This window comes from Leucoraja erinacea, chromosome 2 (genome assembly GCF_028641065.1).
Source record: "Leucoraja erinacea ecotype New England chromosome 2, Leri_hhj_1, whole genome shotgun sequence".
Classification (NCBI taxonomy): Eukaryota; Metazoa; Chordata; class Chondrichthyes; order Rajiformes; family Rajidae; genus Leucoraja; species Leucoraja erinaceus.
This window is the reverse complement of record NC_073378.1, coordinates 37,924,495-37,948,875: the sequence shown is the minus strand read 5'-3', so window position 1 is coordinate 37,948,875 and position 24,381 is coordinate 37,924,495. Positions and strand designations below refer to the sequence as shown.

At 46.9% G+C, this 24,381-nt stretch overlaps 1 protein-coding gene across 5 annotated transcripts in view; it reads right to left on the bottom strand.

Moving 5' to 3' along the window:
• The window catches only part of LOC129708953 (anillin-like), a 76,459-nt gene that overhangs the window by 35,970 nt on the left and 16,108 nt on the right, over positions 1 to 24,381 (bottom strand). For all 5 annotated transcript variants that reach the window (XM_055655039.1, XM_055655066.1, XM_055655048.1 and 2 more), the window contains 6 exons: positions 17,621 to 17,964; positions 16,433 to 16,643; positions 14,815 to 15,008; positions 10,228 to 10,329; positions 6,967 to 7,150; positions 4,010 to 4,147 (listed from right to left, as the gene is read on the bottom strand). In XM_055655039.1, coding sequence (XP_055511014.1) covers positions 4,010 to 4,147; positions 6,967 to 7,150; positions 10,228 to 10,329; positions 14,815 to 15,008; positions 16,433 to 16,643; positions 17,621 to 17,964 — 1,173 coding nt within the window. The remainder of the gene's footprint in view (positions 1 to 4,009; positions 4,148 to 6,966; positions 7,151 to 10,227; positions 10,330 to 14,814; positions 15,009 to 16,432; positions 16,644 to 17,620; positions 17,965 to 24,381) is intronic.

Here is a 24,381-nt window from a genome sequence, read left to right as displayed (position 1 = left end):
GAGAGGGAGGAGGAGAGGGAGAGGGGGAGAGAGGGGGGGGGGGCAGAGAGAGGGGGGGGAGAGAGAGAGGGAGAGGGGAGAGGGAGAGGGAGAGAGGGAGAGAGAAAGCTAGGGAGAGAGAGAGAGAGAGGGAGAGAGAGGGGAGGGAGAGAGAGAAGGGGGGGGGAGAGGAGGGAGAGAGAGAGAGAGAGAGAGGGGGAGAGAGAGAGAGAGAGAGAGAGAGAGAGGGAGGGGAGGGGGGGAGAGAGGGAGGGAGAGGGGAGAGAGAGAGAGAGAGAGGGGAGAGAGAGAGAGAGAGAGGAGAGAGAGAGGGAGAGAGAGGGGGGGGGAGAGGAGAGAGGGGGGGAGAGAGGGGGAGAGGAGAGAGAGGAGAGGAGGGAGAGAGAGGGAGAGGGGGAGAGAGGGGGGGAGAGAGAGAGGGAGAGAGAGAGAGAGGGGGAGAGGGAGAGGGAGGGAGGAGAGAGGGAGAGGGAGAGAGAGGGGGGGAGAGAGAGAGGGAGAGGAGAGAGAGGGGAGAGAGAGAGGGAGGGAGAGGGAGAGGGGAGGGGGAGAGAGAGAGGGGGGGGAGAGAGAGGGAGGGAGGGAGAGTGGGGGGGGGGGGGGGAGAGAGGGCGTACAAGAGGGAGAGGAGAGAGAGGGAGAGAGAGGAGAGAGAGGAGGAGAGAGGAGAGAGGAGGGAAGGAGGGGGGAGGGAGAGAGGGGGGGGGAGAGAGGGAGGGAGGGAGGGAGAGGGGGGGGGGAGAGAGAGGGAGGGGGAGAGAGGGGGGGAGAGAGGGAGAGAGAGAGAGAGGGGAGAGGAGGGAGAGAGAGAGAGAGAGAGAGAGAGAGCGAGAGAGGGAGAGGGAGGGAGAGGGGGAGGGAGAGGAGAGAGAGAAGAGAGGGAGAGGGAGGGAGGTTGAGAGAGACGGAGAGAGGGAGGGGAGAGAGGAGAGAGAGGAGAGAGGGGGAGGGAGAGGGGGGATGGAGAGCGTGTGGTGAATAGAGAGAGATGAGAGAGGGGAAAGATGGGAGAGAGAATGAGGGGGGGGGGGAGAGAGAGGGAGGAGAGAGAGAGAGGGCAGAGAGGGGGAGAGAGAGGGGGAGAGGGAGAGAGAGGGGGGTGCGAGAGAGAGGGAGGGGAGAGAGAGAGGAGAGGGCGGAGAGAGGGGGAGGGGAGAGAGAGGGGGGGGGGAGAGAGGGAGGAGGGAGGAGGGGGAGGGGGGGAGAGGGGAGGGGAGGAGAGGGGAGGAGAGGAGAGGAGGGGGGAGGGGGGTGGAGAGGTGAAGAGGGAGAGGGGGAGGAGGGAGAGGGGGGGAGGGAGAGGGGGGGGGGGGGGGAGAGGGAGAGGGGGGAGGGGGGAGAGGGGGGGGGGAAGAGAGAGAGGGGAGGGGGAGAGAGAGGGGAGAGAGAGGAGAGAGAGAGAGAGAGAGAGAGAGAGAGGGAGAGAGAGGGAGAGAGAGAGGGGAGGGGGAGAGGGAGGGAGAGGGGAAGAGAGGGAGAGAGGGAGGGAGGGAGGAGAGAGAGGGGGGGGAGAGAGGGAGAGGGAGAGGCAGAGAGAGGGGGGGGGGGAGAGAGGAGGGGGGGGGAGAGAGGGAGAGGGAGGGGAGAGAGGGAGAGGGGGGAGGGAGAGAGAGGGAGAGGGGAGAGGAGAGGAGAGGAGAGGGAGAGGGAGAGAGAGGGGGGAGGAGAGAGGGAGAAGAGAGAGAGAGGGAGGGGGAGAGAGGGAGGAGAGAGGGAGAGAGAGAGAGAGAGAGAGAGGGAGGGGGGGAGAGAGAGGGGGGGGGGAGAGAGAGGGGGGGGGGGGGGGAGGGGGGGGGAGGGGGAGGGGGGAGAGGGGGGGAGAGAGAGAGGGGGAGGGAGAGAGGGAGGAGAGGGAGGGAGAGAGGGAGAGAGAGGGGGAGAGGGAGAGAGAGAGGGGGGGGAGAGAGGGAGAGAGGAGGGGGTGAGAGAGGGGGGGGGAGAGAGGAGAGGGAGGAGGAGGGAGAGGGGAGAGGAGAGGGCAGAGGGGAGAGAGGGAGAGGAGGGAGGGGGGGGGGGGGGGGGGGGGGGGGGAGAGAGAGGGGGGGGGGGAGAGAGAGAGAGAGAGAGAGAGAGAGGAGAGAGAGAGAGAGAGAGAGAGAGAGGGAGGGAGAGGGAGAGGGGGGGGAGAGAGAGGGGGGAGAGAGAGAGAGGGGAGGGGGAGAGAGAGAGAGGAGAGGGAGAGGGGGGGAGAGAGAGGGGGGAGGGAGAGAGGGAGGGAGAGAGAGAGGGAGGGGGGGAGGGAGAGAGGGGGGGGGAGAGAGAGAGAGAGGGAGGAGGGGAGGGAGAGAGGGAGAGAGAGAGAGGGGGGGGGGGGGAGAGATAGAGAGAGGGAGAGAGAGAGGGGGGCAGAGAGGCAGGGGGGAGAGGGAGAGAGAGAGGGGAGGGAGGGGGAGAGGGGGGGGGGGAGAGAGGGAGGGGAGAGAGGGGGGGAGGGAGTGAGAGAGGGAGAGAGAGTGGGTAGAGAGAGAGAGAGGGGGAGAGAGGGGGAGAGAGAGAGGGGAGAGAGGGAGTGAGAGAGAGGAGAGAGGGGGAGGGGAGAGGGGGGGGAGAGAGAGGGAGGGGGGGAGAGAGAGAGAGAGAGAGAGGGAGAGAGAGGGGGGGGGAGAGAGAGAGAGGGAGGGGGGAGAGAGTGAGAGAGAGGGGGGGGGGGAGAGAGGGGGGGGGGAGGCAGGAGAGAGAGGGGGGGGGGGGCAGAGAGGGGGGAGGGGGAAAGAGAGGAGGGGGCAGAGAGAGGGGGGGGGGAGAGAGGGGGGGGGGGAGGGGAGAGGAGGGGGGGAGCAGAGAGAGAGGGGAGAGGGGGAAAGAGTAAGACGATGAAAGAGTGTGGGAGGAGAGAGGAGAGGGAGAGAGGGGGGAGGAGAGAGAGAGAGGGGGGGAGAGAGGGGGGGGGAGAGAGAGAGGGGGGCAGAGGGGAGGAGAGGGAGGAGAGGGAGGGGAGAGAGAGGAGGGGGGAGAGAGAGGGGGGAGGGGGAGAGAGAGAGGGGGGGGGGGAGGGGAGAGGGGGGGGGGAGAGAGAGGGGGGGGGAGAGGAGAGAGGAGGGGGGGGCAAGAGAGGGGGGGGGCAGAGAGAGGGAGGGGGGGCAGAGAGAGGAGAGAGGGGGGGGGGGGGGAGGGGGGGGGGGGGCAGAGAGGGGGGGGGGGAGGGAGGGGAGCAGATAGAAGAGGGAGAGAGGGGGGACAGACAGAGAGAGGGAGGGGGAGGGAGAGAGGAGAGAGAGGGGGGGGGAGAGGGAGGAGGGAGGGAGAGGAGAAGAGTAGGAGAGAGACAGTCAGAGAGAGAGGGGAGGGAGGGAGGGGAGAGAGGGGGGGGGAGAGAGGGGGGGGGGGGCAAGAGAGAGGGGGGGGGAGGGGCAGAGAGAGGGGGGGGGAAGAGAGAGGGGGGTAGAGAGGGAGGGGCAGAGAGAGAGGGGGGGGCAGAGAGGGGGGGGGGGAAAGAGAGGGGGGGGGCAAGAGAGGGGGGGGGGAGAGAGAGAGAGAGGGGGGGGCAGAGAGGGGGGGGGGCAAGAGAGAGGGGGGGGCAAAAGAGAGGGGGGGGGCAAGAGAGGGGGGGGGCAAGAGAGGGGGGGGGGGGCAGAGAGAGAGGGGGGGGCAGAGAGAGAGGGGGGGGGGGGCAGAGCAGAGAGGGGAGGGGGGGGGGCAAGATGGAGAGGCGCAAGAGAGGGGGGGGGCGCAAATTAGAGGGAGGTTAGGAGGGAGATACCCGATACTTTGCTGCATAACCTGTATGTTCATATGACCGTTGTTACCCTTCTGACTTGAAAATATATAATTCCATCATTGTTGCGGGATCTAAATTCTATAACGTTCTCTTCAACAAACTGTGCGAGTAACTTTGCCAGTAGATCCTCAACAACTCTAAGGTGGCAAGCACCAGTTATAAATGAACATTAGATGTTGGCTTTGGATGCAATCTTCACATTTAAAAAAATCTACAGAAATCTAAAAATGTAGGTGAATTATGACTTCAAAGATAATCTAAATGTTGTCACAAAAAGAAATAGCTTCTTACCGCTATTTCTTTCAGCATTCCCTTTTTCGCCTTCACCAGTAACATCCAGCTGCTCAGAAGCAGCATACAGCTTTTTGAAAGGGCTTAATTTGGCAGGATTACTAGTAACATTCCATACACGTTGCTCTTTGGAAGTAACTAGAAGAGTGAAAACATGTGTTAAAATCCAAATAATGACAATATCACAATCAATTTTTCTACTTTTCAAAGTTCCTATTTTTGATTAGAAAAAAAGTGCTCTACCACAACTCTCTGGCTTCTATTAGTAGGCCAGTTCTGAATGAATATTACCTAGTCAATCATAAGATCATAAGTGTGCAAGAAGGAACTGCAGATGCTGGTTTAAACTGAACATAGACACCAAAAGCTTGAGTAACTCGGTGGGGTAGGCAGCATTTCTGGAGCGAAGGAATGGGTGACGTTTCGGGTTGAGATCCTTCTTCAGATCATGTGATAGGAGTAGAATTAGGCCATTCAGGCCATCGTCTACTCTGCCATTCAATCATGGCTGATCTATCTCCCTCCTAACCCCATTCTACGGTCTTCTCCCCATAACCTCTGACACCTGGACTAATCAAGAATCTATCTATCTCTACCTTAAATATATCCAATGCAGCTTAATGTTCTGGATCTGCCTACTAGGAGGGACTTCATCAAATTCAGTACCAAAATCCCTGTAGATGACATTCACTGCCTTATCCTCATCTATTGCCTTCATCACTTCCTCAAAATAATCCGTTGGTAAGACACGACCTGCCACGTACAAAGACATGCGGACAGTCCCAAATAGGAGTAAATCCTATCCCGAAGAATCCTTTCCAATAGCTCCCCAACACTGACACGTGGCTCAGAGGTCCACAGTTCACTGGATTATCTACTTGTCTTGTTAAACAAAGAAACATTGGGCACGCTCCACTCCTCCGGGATCTCGTCTGTGGCTAAAGAAGATGTCAAGATTTTTTTTTAAACAAGTATTTACTTCAGTGATCTCCGCTTGCCTCTCTTAATAACCCAAGATAAATCCGATTAGGTCCTGCTCTTCATGAGTCCCAACACCACCACTTTCTTGATTTAAAACTTCCCTCGCATATTAGTATTCTCCCCACTGTCCTCCATGTCCTTCTCCTTGCTGAATAAAAAATTCCAAACAGTCATTGAGCACCTGGCCTTCACCTACCAACTCCAAGCAAAAATTCCGTCCTTTATCGAGTGGTGCTACCTTCTCCATAGTTACCCTCTTTTTTCCCGCCCAATGAACGTATATAAGCCTTGCCATTTTCATTAATACGACTCGCCAAAGCCATTTCATGAGCCCCTTGGTGACCCTTCTTATTGCCTGCTTGCGTTATCTTCTATTTGCTTTATATTCCTCAAAAGCCTGGCCGATTTCATCTTTTTTTAAACCTTACAAACATTCACTTTTACTTTTTGGGCAAATTTACAACCTCTTTGGTTGTCCAAGCTTCCTTTAACCTTGCCATCCTTATCCCTCCTCCTTACTGAAACTTGCCAGTCTTGAACTTTGATCAAATTATTTATCCTTAGTTCCTTCTGGTAATGTTATTTGTCTTACTCCAATTTAGTACCAGGTTCAGATCTATCCCTATTCAAAACAATCTTAAAATATATGATCTTGTCAATGGTTTCTTCTAAAACAAAAAATATGTCAACAGAAAATCTATTTTGTTTTCATCTTCACAAAATAAGGAGTGTTCACGATTATGCATCCTAATTACACCAAAGTATGTAGACAACCATTTAACCGTAAATGCACAAATCAGCCAGGTCGTTAAGTGATCCTTATGAGCTTGAGACAGCCAGTCCCCAGTATCAGAAAGACTGAAAAAAACAGTATGTTTTGAAACAAGCTTCATAATGACTAGAAGCAAAAGATGGATTTCCCGATAAAATCCTCCCTGGAGATTTAGACAATATTAAAGAAAGCAAACAGGAGATTCAACTGAAAATCTAAAGAAATAGAATACAAATCTCATGGGAAGATTCTAGGTTTGTCCAAGAGAAATCAGTCTATTTAATATAGAAATATAGAAAATAGGTGCAGGAGTAGGCCATTTGGCCCTTCGAGGCTTCACCGCTATTCAATATGATCATGACTGATCATCCAACTCAGTATCCTGTACCTGCCTTCTCTCCATACCCCCTGATCCCTTTCGCCAAATCTAACTCCCTAACTAATTTAAAACAGCTAACTAATATAATTTGGGTCACCAGGTTTTGGGAAAAATAAAGATATTGAAGATGGCGCAAAAAAAAACTCAAGGCCAGGAATCCAAGTTATAAATGCTGATTAAGCTGTAAATGTTTACACCAAAAAGACATGGCTCGTTTTCGATTTTAAGTTTAAGCTGCTGAAGCGTAAAGACAAGATAAACATCCTTACGTTTTAATAAAAACATAAATTTAGCAAGTGCAAGCGTCACAAATAGAACAATACAAAAGACACAAGAAACTGCAGATGATGGTTTATGCAAAAAAAAAAACAATGTGCTGGAGTAACTGGTCAGGCAGCATCTCTGGAGGACACGGATAGGTGACATTTTGGTCAGGTTCCTTCTTCACAGATACAAAAGGAAACTTTTCATTGAGCTACCTACAGAGCTTGATCAATACGCTACCAAAATAACATAAACTGCCAAAAGAGCCAGTGTAAACATGTAGAAACAAAGATCTGCAAATGCTGGTTCGCAAACATAAAGTGTTGAAGAAACTCAGCAGGAAAGGCAGCATTTCAGGAGAACATGGACAGGTATTGTTTCGAGTTGGGACCTGAAAATTCGCTAATCCATGTCCTCCAGAGATGCTACCTGACCTACTGATTTCTCCAGCACTCTGAACCAGTGGAAACAGTTGAGATTTGACAAAACTGGATAAAAAAAAAGGATAAACAAAAAAAGGAACTATGCGATTGTGTGATTTATTTGAATTAAAGTTTGTACCTGTGGATTCAGTGCTGGATATTTTCACGGATAAAGGCTCGTGCACCCCTGCTAATGCAGACTTCACTGGTGACATTGTGTTTGGTTTTGATGATTGCGGTGAATGCTGCAGAGTATTCATCTGGGTTTGATGAACTTCTGCACTCCGCTGCTCAGTGAATTTATGGAGACGTTCACTAGAATCCTATTTTTAAATTAAAAAGGTGTGATTAACTCCGTTGTACATTCTCATTTACAAATGGAACATGAGAAATGCCAATTATAATTTTACATCAACTGACATATACACAATTTCTCACAACCATGATCAATACTGTAAAAAATTACAATGTCCCACACGATTGCAATATAACATGTGCACCATAATCATAATATTGCAGGTGGCACTAATATAGTTGAGGCATCTTGATCAGCATGAGCAAGTTGAGCTAAAGGGTCGATTTTAATGCTGTAGGTTGATAATATAGCACATCTCAAGTATTTGATGAGGAGAATATCAGGGCAGTAGTCCGAGATGACATTACTGAAGGGCGTAGAGCTGAGAAATACAAAGTGTATGATCATCTCGTATATATAGGCCCCCAAATAGGCAACATGAATTAGAATAACTAATATGGCAGGAGATTGCAGGCAGCCACAAGATTTATAGGGTTGTCATAGTGGGGGATTTTAACTTTCCCAACAGTGCACCATAGAAAGCATATCATTGGGTTGCATAAGAATGAAATGCAGATGCTGGTTTAAATCGAAGGTAGACAAAATGCTGGAGTAACTCAGTGGGCGAGGCAGCATCTCTGGAGAGAAGGAATGGGCGACGTTTCGGGTCGTGACCCAAACTTAAGGGGCTCGACCCGAAACGTCACCCATTCCTTCTCTCCAGAGATGCTGCCTCACCCACTGAGTTACTTCAGCATTGTGTCTACCTATTGGGTTGCATTAGTTTTGTTTTGAAACAGCTCTACCCAAGAAATTGTACATGAAGCCCAGTCCATCAGAGACTAGACCCCATTGGCTTCATCAACACCTCACGCTGCCTCAGAAAAGCAGCCGATATAATACAAGACTTGCTCCATCCTGTTCATTCCCTGCTCCCACACTGCAGAAGGTTGATAGCATGCACCACCAGTCTCAGGAACAGCTTCTTCCCCGCTGGTATCAGGCATTTGAATGGTCCTTCCGGGTATGGTACTGTCTGATTCACTCCTACTTCATTGTCAACATTGGACTTTGTCTATGGTTCTTGGTTCTTGGTCCTTCAAAATATTCCAACTGGAATTTAAACTGGAGGTGGTGAAGGGAGGGCTTAAGCCAGAAAGGGTTATTGGGAAGAAAGAGCTACTTTAAATTTAGTTGCATCTGGTTGGGTAACTATAGTTGGGTGGAGATTATTCCATGCTTTAATTGTGCGTGGGAAGAACGAATTGCTGTATACATCTGTCTTTGTAGCTGGGATCACAAATTGGATCGAATGCCCTCGTCTGCTCCTAATTGGTTTGGGTTTGGTGTAGGTCTTGTAGTCTATGTCGATCTGACCATTTAACATTTTGTAAAAACAGGTCAAACGGTGAGCTTCACGTCTGTCTTGGAGAGGGTTCCACCCCAGAGAATTCAGAAGTTTGGTGACACTCGCTTCTCTCTCATAGGTGTTAGTAATTATCTTCTGCATACGGCAGTCCCAGTTTAGATTTACGCTTATTATTTTCACATGAATTGAGGTACAGTGATAAGATGGGTTTTGCAAGCTATCCAAACAGATCAGGTCTATCAAACGCAATATCATCAAATTGCTATGTTCTGCTCTCTTCCAGTTTGCTCTATCTATTGTATTTGATTTGATTGCATGAGACTGCAACAGTACCAAGGATTTTCGGGTGAATGGAACTGAAGCAATGTTCGTATTAGAGTGAAAGGAAATGTCGGTGGGTTTAAGGAACCCTAGCTGTTGATGTAAACTGAGGCTCTCGCCAGGAAAAATGAGACATTGGTCAGGTATAGGCAGATCGGATCAACTGCAGTCCTGGAGGAGCATGCTTCAGGAGAAAATCAGAAGGGCAAAAAAAGCTAACAGATAAGATTAATGAGAATGGAAAGAGATTTTAAGTATGTTTAGGGAAAGTGAGCAACTAGAGAGGGAATGGAGCCCCTCAAACACCAAAGTGATCGTCTACATTGGGAGTACAGAAAAATGCTGGAGAAACTCAGTGGGTGCAGCAGCATCTATGAGCGAAGGAAATAGGCAACAATTCGGGCCAAAACCCTTCTTCAGACTGATGGGGGGTGGTGGGGAACCGGGGAGAATAAAGGAAAAAGGAGGAGGAGCCCGAAGGCTGAGGGATGAGAGGAGACAGCTCGAGGGCTGAGGAAGGGGAAGAGACAGCAAGGACTAACAAAATTGGGAGAATTCAATGTTCATCTACATTTGGAGTTGCATGAGATGGGCAAGGCCCTCAATGAATCTCTCTCCTCTGTTCTTACCACAAAGATATGATACTTGGGACAATAATTGGAGATATCTTGAGGACACTATTAGTTGAGGTGGCACTGGACATCCCAAGCCATATCTGGTCAAAATTAGACACAAAATGCTGGAGTAACTCAGCTGGTCAGACAGAATCTCTAGAGAAAACAGATAAGCGACGTTTCGGATTGGGACCCTTGCTTCAGTAGGATGATTTTTTTTGGGGGGGGGAAATGACACTGGAAGTGAGGCAGCACGGAAATTGAAGGAACAGCACCTCATATTTGAGTTGGTACCTTTACAACCAACTCAATGGTAGTATATGAACATCGAAATCTTCAATTTTTGGCAACTTCTACAAATACCTCCACCCAGTCCATTAATCGGTTCCACAGTTACCAACCATGGCACACACCCGCCTCTGTCCAAAAAACAGACTCTCGGGGAACCTCCTTGCAAGGCCAGCCCCGATTTGTCCTTTGTTTTTGCTTCGAGTCTCCCCCCCACCTCCCACTACAATCAGTCTGAAGAACGTTTCCAACTTGAAACATTTATCCATTTTCTCCAGAGATGCTGCCTGACCCACTGACTGACTTCAGAATTTTGTGTTTATCTTTCGTATTAACCAGTATCTGTAAATCATCAATTAAGATTTAATCCTGTTCAATATGAGGAATTCAAATTCGTGCCTCGTTCAAATTAAAATTGGGGTTATAAAATTAATATTTATTTCCTGGCACAGTCAAGCATCAATAGCATCCCTCATTACTGTTCAGGTTCTAAGAGAAGCGCCACAAACACACCTCAGGCAGAGTGGAAGTACAATTTTCTCTTTTCTTATCAATACCCCACAAGTTGCCTCTCGGAATCCGATTGCGAATAATTGTCAGTTCTTTTTCCCGTTCCTGAAACAACAGCAAAATCATAGTGAGGGACTATTTCAGCTTGAAAGAAAAAATACATTCAATATGCTGTAGATTGAATCCAAAATAAGTTTGGTACACTAAGCACAATGTTAATTAGGCAGCCAGAATTTGTGAAATACAACTCAAACAAGTTAACAGAATTGTTATTTGAGAAAGGCAGATCTCAAAATATCATAATAAAGTAATCTTTCACCTTAAAATACCCATTTACATTTTCAAGTCCACAACCTGAATTGAAAGTTAAGAAAAGCAGCATCGTTCTTCCAAACAAAATGTTGGCTGATGTGGGCAAGTTGGGCCGAAGGGCCTGTTCCCACACTGTATCACTCTTTGTGAGTACTACATTGTTAAGCAGATCCCAAATAGACACAAAACCACTAAAATAGCTTGTTTCAAATATCGTTTGAATAATATCTGCAAAAATGAAAAATATTCAATGAAGGTTTGAAATTTAGACATACAGCACAGAGGTAGGCCCTTCCGCCCACCAAATCCGTGCCGACCAGCAATCCCCACACACTAGCAATACCCTTTACACACTATGGACAATTTACAATTTTACCAAGCCAATTAACCTACAAACTTGTACATCTTTGGAGTGTGGGAGGAAACCGGAGCTCCCGGACAAAACCCACGCAGGTCACGAGGAGAACATTCAAACTCCATACATATAGCACCCATAGTCAGGATCGAACCTGGGTCTCCGGCATGCTGGTAATAAATAACACTTGGATGGAATAATGATACTGCTTTAGTTTGCACATTATGATAAAAATAAAGGTTCAAAACTTAGGTCTGAGCAATAAGCAGCGAATAGTTGCCAATCCATGTGTAATACAAAATAGATGAACTGCCCAGAATGGACAGTTTCATAAATTTATAATACCTGCAGCTTAGACATAAGGAAGCTATGAAGCTAATTGCAAACAGGAGATGGCCACCATAAACAACAAAGAGTAGCCGGAAGCCAGAGGATTGGGAAACTTTCATAGGACAACAGAAGGAAACAGAACGGGCAATACGGGCTGAAAAGATGAAGTACGAAGGGAAGCTGGCCAGGAATATAAAGGACAGTAAAAGCTTCTTTAGATATGTTAAGGGAAAAAGAGTAGCAAAGTCAAATGTGAGTCCCTTGTAGGCAGACACGGGTGAAATTATTATGGGCAACAAAGGAAATGGCAGAAGAGTTGAACAGGTACTTTGGATCTGTCTTCACTAAGGAAGACACAAACAATCTCCCAGATGTACTGGCGGACAGAGGATCTAAGGGGGTAGAGGAACTGAAAGACATTTTCATTAGACGAGAAATAGTATCAGGTAGACTAATGGGACTGAAGGATGATAAATCCCCTGGACCTGATGGTCTGCATCCCAGGGTCCTTAGGGAGGTGGCTCTAGAAATAGTGGACGCATTGGTGATCATGTTCCAATGTTCAATAGATTCGGGATCAGTTCCTGTGGTTTGGAGGATAACTAATGTTATCCCACTTTTCAAGAAAGGAGCAAGAGAGAAAACGGGGAATTACAGACCAGTTAGCTTGACTTCGGTGGTGGGAAAGATGCTGGAGTCAATTATTAAAGAGGTAATAATGGGGCATTTGGATAGCAGTAAAAAGATTAGTTCATGTCAACATGGATTTATAGATAGCTAGATAGATAGCCTTTTATTGTCATTCAGACCAAAGTCTGAACGAAATTGCAGCAGTCATACATATAATACCATACAATAAAACAACAATAAACACATATTAACATCCACCACAGTGAGTCCACCCAGCATCTCCGCACTGTGATGGAGGCAAAAGTCTTAGGTCTGCAGTCTCTTCCCTGCTCTTCTCCCTCTGCGCTGGGGCGATCCCCCCCCCCCCCCCCCCCCCCCCGGGCGATGTTAAGAACAGTCCCGCGGCTCAAACACCGCGGCCCGGGGTGGTTGAAGCTGCCGCCCACCAGTCCTGCAGAAACAGCTGCTGGCCCGCGGCCGAACCCCGGACTCAGGCCACCGCTGCCAGAACACCGTCCCAGCCACCCTCACGCGAGTACTGCGCCGTCTTCAGCCTCGGGCTGTGCCGCCCCGACTTGGGCGCCGAACCTCCCCCGGACCGGGCCGCCCCGACTTGGGCGCCGAACCTCCCCCGGACCGGGCCGCCCCGATATGGACGTCGCTTCTCCCCCGGACCGGGCCGCCCCGACTTGGGCGCCGAACCTCCTCGGGCTGCCAGCGCCGCACCTTCCCGAGCTCGGCCGCTCCGACGGGAGCCTCGTTCCACCCTCGGGCTGGCCGTCCTCACGGGAGCGTCCCAAACCCCTTCCAGCCCTGAGCCGGACCACCCTCACGGGAGCGAGTCCTGACGGTGCTCTGCCTCCGGAGCCTCGAGGTCGTCAGCTCCATTAGGCCTCAGCACAGACGGAGGCAGAGAAGGAGAATACGACAAAAATGTCGTATTCCCCTGCAGGGAGAGACTGCAAACCTCGTTTCAACCCCCCCCCCCCCAAAAACACAAGCTAAAACCAAAAAACTAGACTAACCAAACAAAAATAAACAACATAAAAAACACAAAGACAACGGGACTGCCGGTAAGCCGCTGCAGCCAGAGCCGCGCCGCCACTCCGACCATGAAAGGGAAATCATGCTTGATTAATCTTCTGAAAATTTTTGAGGATGTGACAAATAAAATGGATGAAGGGGTGCCAGTGGATGTAGTGTATCTAGACTTTCAGAAAGCCTTTGATAAGGTCCCACACGGGAGATAGGTGACTAAAATTAGAGCACATGGTATTGGCGGTTGGGTGTTGACATGGATAGAAAATTGGTTGGCAGACCGGAAGCAAAGAGTAGGAGTGAACGGGTCCTTTTAAGAATGGCAGGCAGTGGCGAGTGGAGTGCCGCAAGGCTCAGTGTTGGGGCTGCAACTGTTTACCATATATATTAATGATTTGGAAGAGGGAATTAGGAGCAACACTAGCAAGTTTGCGGATGACACAAAGCTGGGTGGCAGTGTGAACTGTGAAGAGGATGTTAGGAGGTTGCAGGGTGACCTGGACAGGTTGAGTGAGTGGGCAGATGCGTGGCAGATGCAGTATAATATAGATAAATGTGAGGTTATTCACATTGGCAGCAAAAACAAGGGGACAGATCATTTTCTCAATGGGGTTAGGTTAGCTAAGGGGGAGGTGCAGCGAGACCTCGGCGTCCGTGTACACCAGTCACTGAAAGTGGGCGTGCAGGTTCAGCAAGCAGTGAAGAAAGCTAATGGAATGTTGACCTTCATAACAAGAGGATTTCAGTTTAGGAGTAAAGAGGTTCTTCTGCAGTTGTATAGGGCTGCTCTGGTGAGACCACATCTGGAGTATTGTGTACCGTTTTGGTCTCCTAATTTGAGGAAGGACATCCTTGTGATTGAGGCAGTGCAGCATAAGTTCACGAGATTGATCCCTGGGATGGCGGGACTGTCATATGAGGAAAGATTGAAAAGGCTAGGCTTGTATTCATTGGAGTTTAGAAGGACGGGGGGGGGGGGGGGGGGGAGAGGGATCTTATAGAAACATATAAAATTATAAAAGGACTGGACAAGATGGATGCAGGAAAAATGTTCCCAATGTTGGGCGAGTCCAGAACCAGGGGCCACAGTCTTAGAATAAAGGGGAGGTCATTTAAGACTGAAGTGAGAAAATACTTTTTCACCCAGAGAGTCGTGAATTTATGGAATTCCCTGCCACAGAGGGCAGTGGAGGCCAAGTCACTGGATGGATTTAAGAGAGTTAGATAGAGCTCTAGGGTCTAGTGGAGTCAAGGGATATGGGAAGAAGGCAGGCACGGGTTATTGATAAGGGACGATCAGCCATGATCACAATGAATGGCGGTGCTGGCTCGAAGGGACGAATGGCCTCCTGCTGCACCTAGTTTATATGTTTCTATGTAAACTCTGCAACATGGAATAATTGAACTTTCCAAAGCAAAGCAAGGTCAGGACAAAGCAATTTACTATGGGACTTTACTATGGGACTGTTCACATACCAATTCCTTGTGTTTAATTTCCACTACCCATTTAAACACAACCAATTGGAGCAGAAAAATAAAGTTGTCCTGGCAGGTAGCATATTAATCTGGTTACATCAACACCCTGTTTTCATTCAGATTAATACAAAATATCCCATGACACGATTTCCAAGAAGAGCATAGAAATATTCTGGCCAATATTTATTTTCCAATCAATCTCAAACCAAATTAACTACTGAATTTACATAGCACCTTAATTAAACAGGATCAGTGAGGAATGACCATACAGTTAATAAAGTATTTGTTACATTGCATGAGATGACACAATGTAACAAATGGGGCTTCAAATATGCCACTTTTTTTCTCCACTACCGTCCTCCACCCATTCCAAGGTTAAACATAGGCTGAGACATTGTGCTCTCTTTATAGGTCTTAAATGAATCCTGGAATAAAGTTCAAATCCACACCTGTTTAAATTGCCGAGTTAGATGTGCTGTAGCAGAAGGCTCCTGCTGTTTAAGTAGCCGCTCCTGTATTGCTTTTGTGCTAGGTGTAACATTGAGGGTTCTTTGCCCAGGAGTAGATGGAGCAGGACTTGACACACCGTGTTGTTGGCAACGCTCACCAAAACATTCCAGGAAAGATTTGACTCCTGGACCACCTATAATATATTAGGAATTTTTAAGTGGGACGTTTTAGTTATAAACCAACAGCAGGTGAAAAGTACATTAATGCATGCAATATTCCAAATAGCTTCAAACTTTTGTAACTAATTTTGAACAGAAAAACAATCACCAACAAATGCAGGAAACTATAATGGTAAAAAATCTAGATGCACAGAATACATATGCTCGTAAACAGTTGATCACACTTTGTATGCATGATATTGAACCTTCAGTTAACTGTCCATTCAGAGCATTCTAGCTTTCTTGCTGCCTTCCCCAACAGTTCCAAGAGAACAAAAAGATAGGAGCAAGAGTAGGCCACTCAGACCCACAAGCCTGCTCTGCCATTCAATATGATCAAGGTTGATCTGCCCCATCTGTAGCAGTTTCCCATGCCCCTCAATTTCAATACTATTTAGCTATCTCTTTATATACTCAGAATAAAATCTACAACTCAATGGGGGATGCATTAATCTCTGCATGAAATTCCTCCACACCCTAATTTTAGATGCTCATCCCAAATCTTGTAGCAATGTCTCCCATTTAAGATTCTCGCACTTGTAGAAATATCTTGACAGCGATCCTGCCAATACACTTTAATGAGATCATCCCTCATTCTCCTAAACTCCAAAATATAAATTTAATTTATTTAGGTCCTCATGATGGGACAACCCTCTCATCCCAGAAATGAGTAATTAATCTGATTTAGGCTTGGTTCTTCTTGGTTTCTTGGTCCTCCAAAATATTCCAAATGGAATTTAAACTGGAGGTGGAGGCTGCCACCAATGCCAGTATACAGTAGCTCAGAGAGTACTTTCTGCCAGAGACCTAGGTTCAATCCAAACCTGTATGGAGTCTGCACAATATCCCTGTAACCGCGTGGGTTTTCTACAGGTGATCCACACACATTCCAAAGATGTGCGAATTGGTTAGCTGCATGGCGATTGTAAATTGTCTGTAGCCGAGTATATAGCCAAGTAGCAGAAACTGGGGAAGTCAATGAAAATGTGGAGGGGGAAAATGGGATTAATGTAACTGGGTGGTTGATAACTTAGTAGGCTGATGAGAGCCAGATTGTGTGCTGCATTGCTCTACCACTCTACTCCAGATACGGCCTCACCAATACCATTGTGAAGATGTAGTAATATTTCCCATTTCAATATTTGACAGAGGCAAGGCACCATCCTGCACTCTGCAGATTACATGTGATCTCCAATCCATAGCAGTACAACTTCCAATACAGTCAGGCAATTTCAACTCGAGCATCTGATATGGGAAAAGATTGTAGCGTGAAGGAAATAATTAAACTCTAAAGCCAGTTATCAAATCTGCAAATGTTAATACAAAAGTTAAAATAGTGTCCATTGTCCTGACAATTGGTCCTGTAAGTCACATTTTAAGGTTTTGGGAAACAACTTACCTGGAGTGGGCAGACTGCCCCCTGGCTGAACATGAACAGCGCAGTCTTTTTTTGGTTGATCCCTAAACAGGATTTGACGCTGGGAAACTGTCACTTTTGCTGCTAATGGTTGGCCCAGGGGTCCTTTGGTCGATGGCGACTTAATTGCTTCAACTTTCTCCGAGGTGGGTGGGATTACCTTTGTTAAATGGACATCAGGCCGAACAGTTTTCTGACAAAATAAATTAACCAGAATAATTAGGGCAGCAGATTGACGAATATGTGAAAATCTTACATTAAGAGCTGGAGATTTTACTTAAAATTTATATCCATTTAAAATGTCAGGAAATGTTGGGCATTGATTGTACTTAAAAACTATACCAACATCTCCAGCGATTAAATATTTTCACCACACTTAAGACTATATTAATGGTGATTTACCAGTCACCATATAACCTGGAAGAAGTTCCAGATTTAACGTCACTGGACTTTGCTCAGAAAGCTACAAGAAAGCTACAAGTGCTCCGTTTCCTTGTGGACACAACCCCCCCCCCCCCCCCCCCCCCCCCCCCCCCCCCCCAGTCAATTGTTTCCTGTCAAAATGTACATGAGGAAATTCAGTGAAGATAAATAACCTCAAGTTTGGTGGCAAACTCAATCTTACATCCATTGAAAAAAATGTAATAGTCCACTTTTTGAGCCATCTTTAAAAATATATTTGGAGCAATAATATTGAATGTAGTTGGCACAAATAGAATGCAAGGGAGGGGGAAAAAAAGCATATTTCGCTTTGCAGCAAATTTAAGTCAAGTCAACTTTATTTGTCACATACACATACAAGATGTGCAGTGAAATAAAAGTGGCAATGCCTGCCGATTGTGCAAAAACAACAGAACAGGATCAGTATTTACATTTTAGAATTGTTTTTAAAAGAAAATGGTGTGGGGGGGGGGAAGAAGTATTTAAGTAATATACCTGTCCAAGTTCCGGCAAAGCCATTTTATTTTTAACCTTTTAAACGTAAAATAAATGCATTTCCTGTAAGGATAAGTCATCACCCTTTAAATCTTTGGGTTCACAGGGCAGTAGTTAAAGACACACACCCCAGGATTACCAAGTTGAAAAACTCTTAGAAATATGCACAGCTTTAAAAATAATTGTACCTCCCTATAAGGATTCTTGAGTTCTTTTATAAATATCTTCACTTACCTGTATGGCTGTAGAGTTTATTTTATTAACTGTATTTTCTGGAGGTCGTTGTGTGGAGATTACAGCTTGCTGGTTAGTACAACTGCTGTCAATAGTAGGTGGAGCTTTGTTCGTTGCAGAGGAAACTGGTAAACAAGCAGTACCAGGCTGTCCTGATGACTTGTTATGCTTAATGATCGGATGGCTCATGTCGTCGTCCCAGGAGTTAATCGTTGCAGCAAGATTTGCAAACCGCCCTCTCCTTCCAACTGGAGTTTTGCACTCAACAGTACTTGCTGTTTGCTGAGGTGAAGGTGAAACAGTCCATGATTTCACAGGCGACACAGGGGAATCAATTTCATTCCCTAATGTGAAGAAAATCATGAGAAAAGAAACGCGTCAAGGTTTAAATTCTTTATTTTAGCACATGCAATTACTGAATATTTGCTCCTCAGCTGATAAATTTCATCTAAACAGTAGGATTTGTTAAAGGAGTTGATAAATGAAAAGTTGGCTTCCTTGAATTATCACCAGTTTACATTGCATCTGTTATACTTGAAAAAACTCAAAAACATGGAGTTGTATATTTATACAACTCTCTCAAACAATATAAAAAGATTGAAGAGTATTTCTAACATAAACCATTCCAATCAAATTAATAGATCACAACTTCTAGATCAGGAAACAACAATTTAAAATCATTTCCTCAGGTCCGTTGGGAGCTCTTATTTTGGCCTTCAAATGAGGGAGAGGCTCCATTTTGAACTAAAAATTCTCTCCTTGCAATTACTGTTACCTTTAACCATTGCATTGCATCCAGCAAGCCAAAATTTCATTAAACCAAATTAAACTGTGCGTCTTAGACTATGAATAGACAATAGGTGCAGGATTTCGCCATTCAAGCCAGCACAGCCATTCAATGTGATTATGGCTGATCATCCACAATCAGTACCCCATTCCTGCCTTCTCCCCATATCCCCGGACTCAAGTTCCCTCTTGAAAGTATCCAGAGACCTGGCCTCCACAACCCTCTGAGACAGAGAATCCCACAGATTCACAACTTTTGTGAAAAAGTGCCTCCTCGTCTCCTTTCTAAATGGCTTACCCCTTATTCTTACACAGTGCCCCCTGGTTCTGGACGCCCCCAACATCGGGAACACATTTCCTGCCTATAGTGTCCAAACCCTTAATAATCTTATACATTTCAATAAGCTCCCCTCTCATCCTACTAAATCCCAGAGTGTACAAGCCCAGCCGCTACATTCTCTCGGCATATGACAGTCCCACCATCCCAGGAATTAACCTTGTGAACCTACGCTGCACACCCTCAATGGCAAGAATGTCCTTCCTCAAATTTGGAGACCAAAACCGCACACAGTACTCCAGGTGTGGTCTCACTAGGGCCCTGTGCAACTGCAGAAGGACCTCTGTGCTCCTATACTCAACTCCTCTTGTTATGAAGGTTAACATGCCATTCACTTTCTTCAGTGCCTGCTGTTCCTGCATGCTTAAAACCAAATATACCAATCTACATTATCACATTAATGATAAACCAACTGGGATTATAGAAGCTCAGATTTTTCATATGCCTATGGATTTGTCCTTTTTGCTGTCCATACAAATCTCACTCCGAATTTGAATTCTGCAAATTAGAACCATTGGAGCACTGCCTAGATTGGTTTGCTGCAACCACTTTCCAAATAACCATTCATTATTTAAATGAAAACAAAACCTTCAAATGGCATTAACTAGAATAACACAAATAAAGTCAATTTATTGCATCCACCGCATAACTTGACATGAAGCAAAGAGGACGTCCACAGAGTTAGACAGGTTTACTGCAGTTGGCTTAGTTATAATGATCAAAAGCTTCCTAAACTCATCTCTATTGTCACGAATGACAGCAGGTGCAGGGCAACACCACGACCTGCAAGTTCTCTTCAACTACACCCTATTCTATTTTAGAAACACTTTGTCCCTAAACGTTTAAGATAACTAAAATCTGTAATTTTGTAACCAATAGCTCTATGGGATTATTTAATTAGATAGCCAGAAGTTCAATCAGACACATGCAGATCAAGGGGAAATCCTCACTGTTATCACTGCATGCCTTTGCTTTACTCCCCACCCAAGCAATTATTGTTCCTTTTATTATCATGCTGTGTCCTTTAGAATTATCCCTTAAAGTGTCCTTGCCAAGTCTCTGTTTTACTATGCAAGTTTTTTTTTTGCACCTTCAAAGATGAGCTGCCCGAATTTGGCCTCTGTAAAGATTTAAATCAATTCTCCCACTGGGGAATGATGAGAGAAATTATGATCGATGATAGAAATGGTATCAGGTTACAGAGCCACCAGGTGGCCAATATGGTCTGTTTCAATTTGATAAGGAAACGCCTTCGTAATACTAATGTAATACTAATACTCATCTTTGTAATACTAATCTATATCTACTTCTTTGTCCATTCCCCAGGTTTACTTCCATTTTAGCAAAAGCTTAAGGATCTCTGGCATTCACCAGTGATGCCACCAAGCTGAATGAATAGTTACATTGAAATTTCATAAACAGGAAACAACCAGGGACAGACTTCCGACCAACACCAGCTATAAACCTATTGACTCTGGACAACACCTGCTCCAACATTCTGCTTCATTCTTGCAAAGATACCACACGCCTACTCTCAATTTCTTCGTCCCCATCACTTCTGTTCCAAATACAAGACAACACTTTGGGAGCTTACACACCTCTACCACCCATGCCTTTACCTCCTGACATTCCTTATTTCCATCCCAACTAATTCCACATCACAAATCACCACCTATGCTATATCACCGAAGATAGATACAAAAAGCTGGAGTAACTCGGCGGGTCAGGCAGCATCTCTGGAGAGAAGGAATAGGTGAAATTTCAAGTCGAGAACAGAAATGTCACCTATTCCTTTTCTCCAGAGATGCAGCCTGACCTGCTGAGTTACTCCAGCTTTTTGTGTCTATCTTCTGTTTATACCAGCATCTGCAGTTCCTTCCTACACATCTATATTACCAGTCACCTCTGCACCATCTTCCTTGATTTAACAATGCTATCCCCATTTCTTTATCTGCTCTTTTGGAACATTGAATAATCTGGAATAATGATTCATCAATCTTAATCCCCCAACAATTATGGAATACCTATTATCTATAAAATCAAACTCATCTATCACTATGTGTGTCAAATCCTGCATGCATTCAGATAAAGAGATTTATAGAAACATAGAAAATAGGTGCAGGAGTAGGCCATTCGGCTCTTCGAGCCAGCACCGCCATTCAATATGATCATGGCTGTTCATCCAACTCAGTATCCTGTATCTGCCTTCTCTCCATACCCCCTGATCCCTTGGGCATTTTATCATTTCTATTACTGGTTTCAATTTCTGCCGTTCACTTTTGTTTATATGTTCTGCCACCTTTGTCACATTTGATTTTCAATCACTCCTTCACTAGCCTGTGCCACTGCTTTCTTGTTTCTTTGATTTATTAAGCTTCCCGTCCCCTGAATCCTGCTCAACCACCCACCCCATCCAATTATTTTAAAGGGCTGTCAACAAAGTCAATTCTGCAATTCACTGGGGCACGGTTTCTAGCTTAATGTGCACAAAGCCTGGGATAAATAAAGTTCTATTGTATCGTATGGTAATCATTTTCCTGGTTCTACTATCAAAAAGATTACCTGGCCTTTAAACAACTTCCACATGTGTCTATCCACATGTTGGATGCGGACTAGACCAATGCACCCTCCCGAGATACTGCCTAATAATGTTGGAAACTGCTTTACTCTAATTTAGTACCATATACTGCAAGGTCCAGCCTTCTCCTTATTCAAAACAATCTCAAATTATGGAGTTGCGGCTACTATCCCCAAAAATGCTCTTGCACTGTAACGCCAGTCAACTGGCCAGGCTAATTTTGTAAAATAAGGTCCAGCATATTCCTTTATTGAGTTTGACCACCCACATACTGTTTCAGAAAATTCTTGAATACACCCAACAAATTCTGCCTGTCTAAGCCTTTGGCACTGAGCATGTTCCAATCAATAATTGGGAAGTTAAAGTCACCAAGACAGCCCTGTTGCTTTGTCATCTTTTGGCAAGCTGTCTACATATCTGTTCCTCTATCTCCCACTTGCCATTGTAAAGCCTATTGTACAATTCCATTAGAGTGCTTGCACCCTTCTTATTTTTAAGTTCCACCCACAGTGTCTCCACAGATGGACCCCACAGAGTGTTCTCTCAGTTGGAGACAGCCTCCCTGATTAGTAGCACAACTCCTCTACCTCTTTTGCCTGCTCCTCGATCACATCTGAAATATCGAAACCCAGAAACATTGAGCCTCCAAGTCATGTTCCTCTTGTAATTAGTTCCGCAAATGACCACAACTTCATAATGCCAAGCACCGATCCAGTTCATCTGCTTTGTCCACAAAATTCCTTGCATTGAAATAAACACACCTCAACCCATCAGCTTAACCATATACCTTCACCTCTCCTTGCATTTACTGATCCCAATCTCTACCTTCCAATCACTCCTTCCTTCTGATCTACTACTCTGGTTCCCACCCTCCTGCACCTCGAAGTTTAAGCCCACCCAAGTAGCTGTTGCAAACCTCCTTGCAAGGATATTGAGTATTTAAGAAGGAACTGCAGATGCTGGAAAATCGAATGTAGACAAAAATGCTGGAGAAACTCAGCGGGTGAGCCAGCATTTATGGGGAGATGGGGAGTGAGAGCAGAGTCACAGGGTATAGAAGAGACCCTGGTGAGAGCCTCACCTATAGTAGAAGAGGGGAACCCCCGTTCCCTGAAGAATGAGGACATTTCCGATGCCTTGGTGTGGAACACCTCAACCTGTGCAGGAGCGGCATAGACAGAGGAATTGGTAGGGGATGGAGTCCGTACAGGAAGCAGGGTGGGAAGAAGTGTAGTCCAGATAGCCATCAGAGTCAGTGGGTTTACAGTGGATGTCGGTCAGTAGTCTATCACCTGCGATGGGGATAGCGAGGTCAAGAGATGGTAGGGCAATGTCGGAAATGGTCCAGGTGTATTTGTGTGCCGGATGGAAGTTAGTGGTGAAATGGATGAAGTCAGTGAGTTGTGTATGGGTGCATGAGGTAACACCAATACAGTTGTCGATGTAGCGGAGGTAGACTTCGAAGATAGGGCCACGGTACGCCTCAAACAAGGATTGTTCGACGTACCCAAAACAGAGGCAGGCATAGTGAGGGCCCATGCGCGTGCCCATAGCTACGCCTTGCATTTAGAGGAAATGGGAGGAGTCAAATGAAACGTTATTACGGGTAAGAATCAGCTCCGCTAGGCGGAGGAGGGTATCAGTAGACGGGGATTGGTTGGTTCTACGGCCAAGAAATAAATGGATGGCTTTGAGACCCTCCTGGTGGGGATGGATGTCTAGAGTGACTGGACATCCATGGTGAAGATGAGGGGGAATGGGGGCCTAGAAAACAGAAGTCTGGAGTAGACGAAGAGCATGTCAGGTGTCTTGAACATAGGTAGGGAGGGATTTAACCGGGGAGTACAAGATGGAGTCGAGATGTGTGGAAATAAGTTTGGTTAGACATGAACAGACAGAAACAATGGGTCTGCCAGGACAGTCAGGTTTGTGGATTTTGGAGAGAAGGTAAAATCGGGCCATGCAGGGCTGGAGAACGATGAGGTTGGAGGGCAGGGAGCCGGAGTTAATGAGGAAAGTGATGGTGCTAAAGATAGTGGCCTGGTGCTCGTTTGTGGGGTCATGGTACAAGGATAAGTAGGAGGTGTCTGAGAGTTGGTGCGTGGCCTCAGCCTTACAGCCTTGTCGGCAGGTTTGATCACCCAGTCTGGGCTATTGCAGAATGGAGGGTTTGTACGGGGGGGGGGGGGGGGGGGGGGGGGGGGGGAAAGAAGAGGTTAGAGTGAGACAGGGGAGTGGAGAAGTTGAGGCGAATGATGTCCTGCTGGCAGTTTAAAGTAAAAAGGTCCAAAGCCGGTAGATTGCCATGAGGGGAAGTCCAAAAGGAAGGGGTCCATTGGAGACGGGAGAAGGGGTCATCACTGGGGGGCGAGGACTCCTTCCCATGGAAGAACGCTTTTGCGGAGGCGACGGAAGAAGAGCTCCACATCGTGGCGGGCACGGAACTCATTGAGGTGGGGACGGAGGGGAACAAAGGCGAGGCCTCTGCTGAGGACAGACCATTCGGTATCAGAGAAGGGGAGGTTGGGGGGGGGGGGGGGGGGGGGGGGGGGGGGGGGGGGGGAGATGGTGAACACACGGCAAGGATGGCTGTTGGGGCCGGAGGAAGGCAGGTGAGTGGACTGAGGTCGAGGCGATCTCTGGTGGGGCGGCAGTCCCTTCAGTTCAGGTGCAACCCATCACTTACACAGAACATGTTTGCACAGAAGCGATCCCAAAGGTAAAAAAAAAAATCAGAATCACCATCGCTTGCACCAACTCCTGAGCTACTCATTCACCTGCCCCATCTTTCTGTTCCTAACCTCACTAGTACTGGGAGAAAACAAGAGATTACTACCCTCGGGGTTCTTTATATTCTTCTGCCTAACTCCCTATATGGACTCCGCAGGACCTTATCCCTAATCCTACCCATGTCATTTGTGCCAAAGTGCAAATTTCAGTTACTCGACCTCCCTCAATGTTCTGCAGCTGCTCCGAGATATCCTGGATCCTGGGCGGCAAAACATCCTGCCGTTTCATTCACTGCCACAGAATCTCCTCGTCTGTCCCTCTAATGAGTCT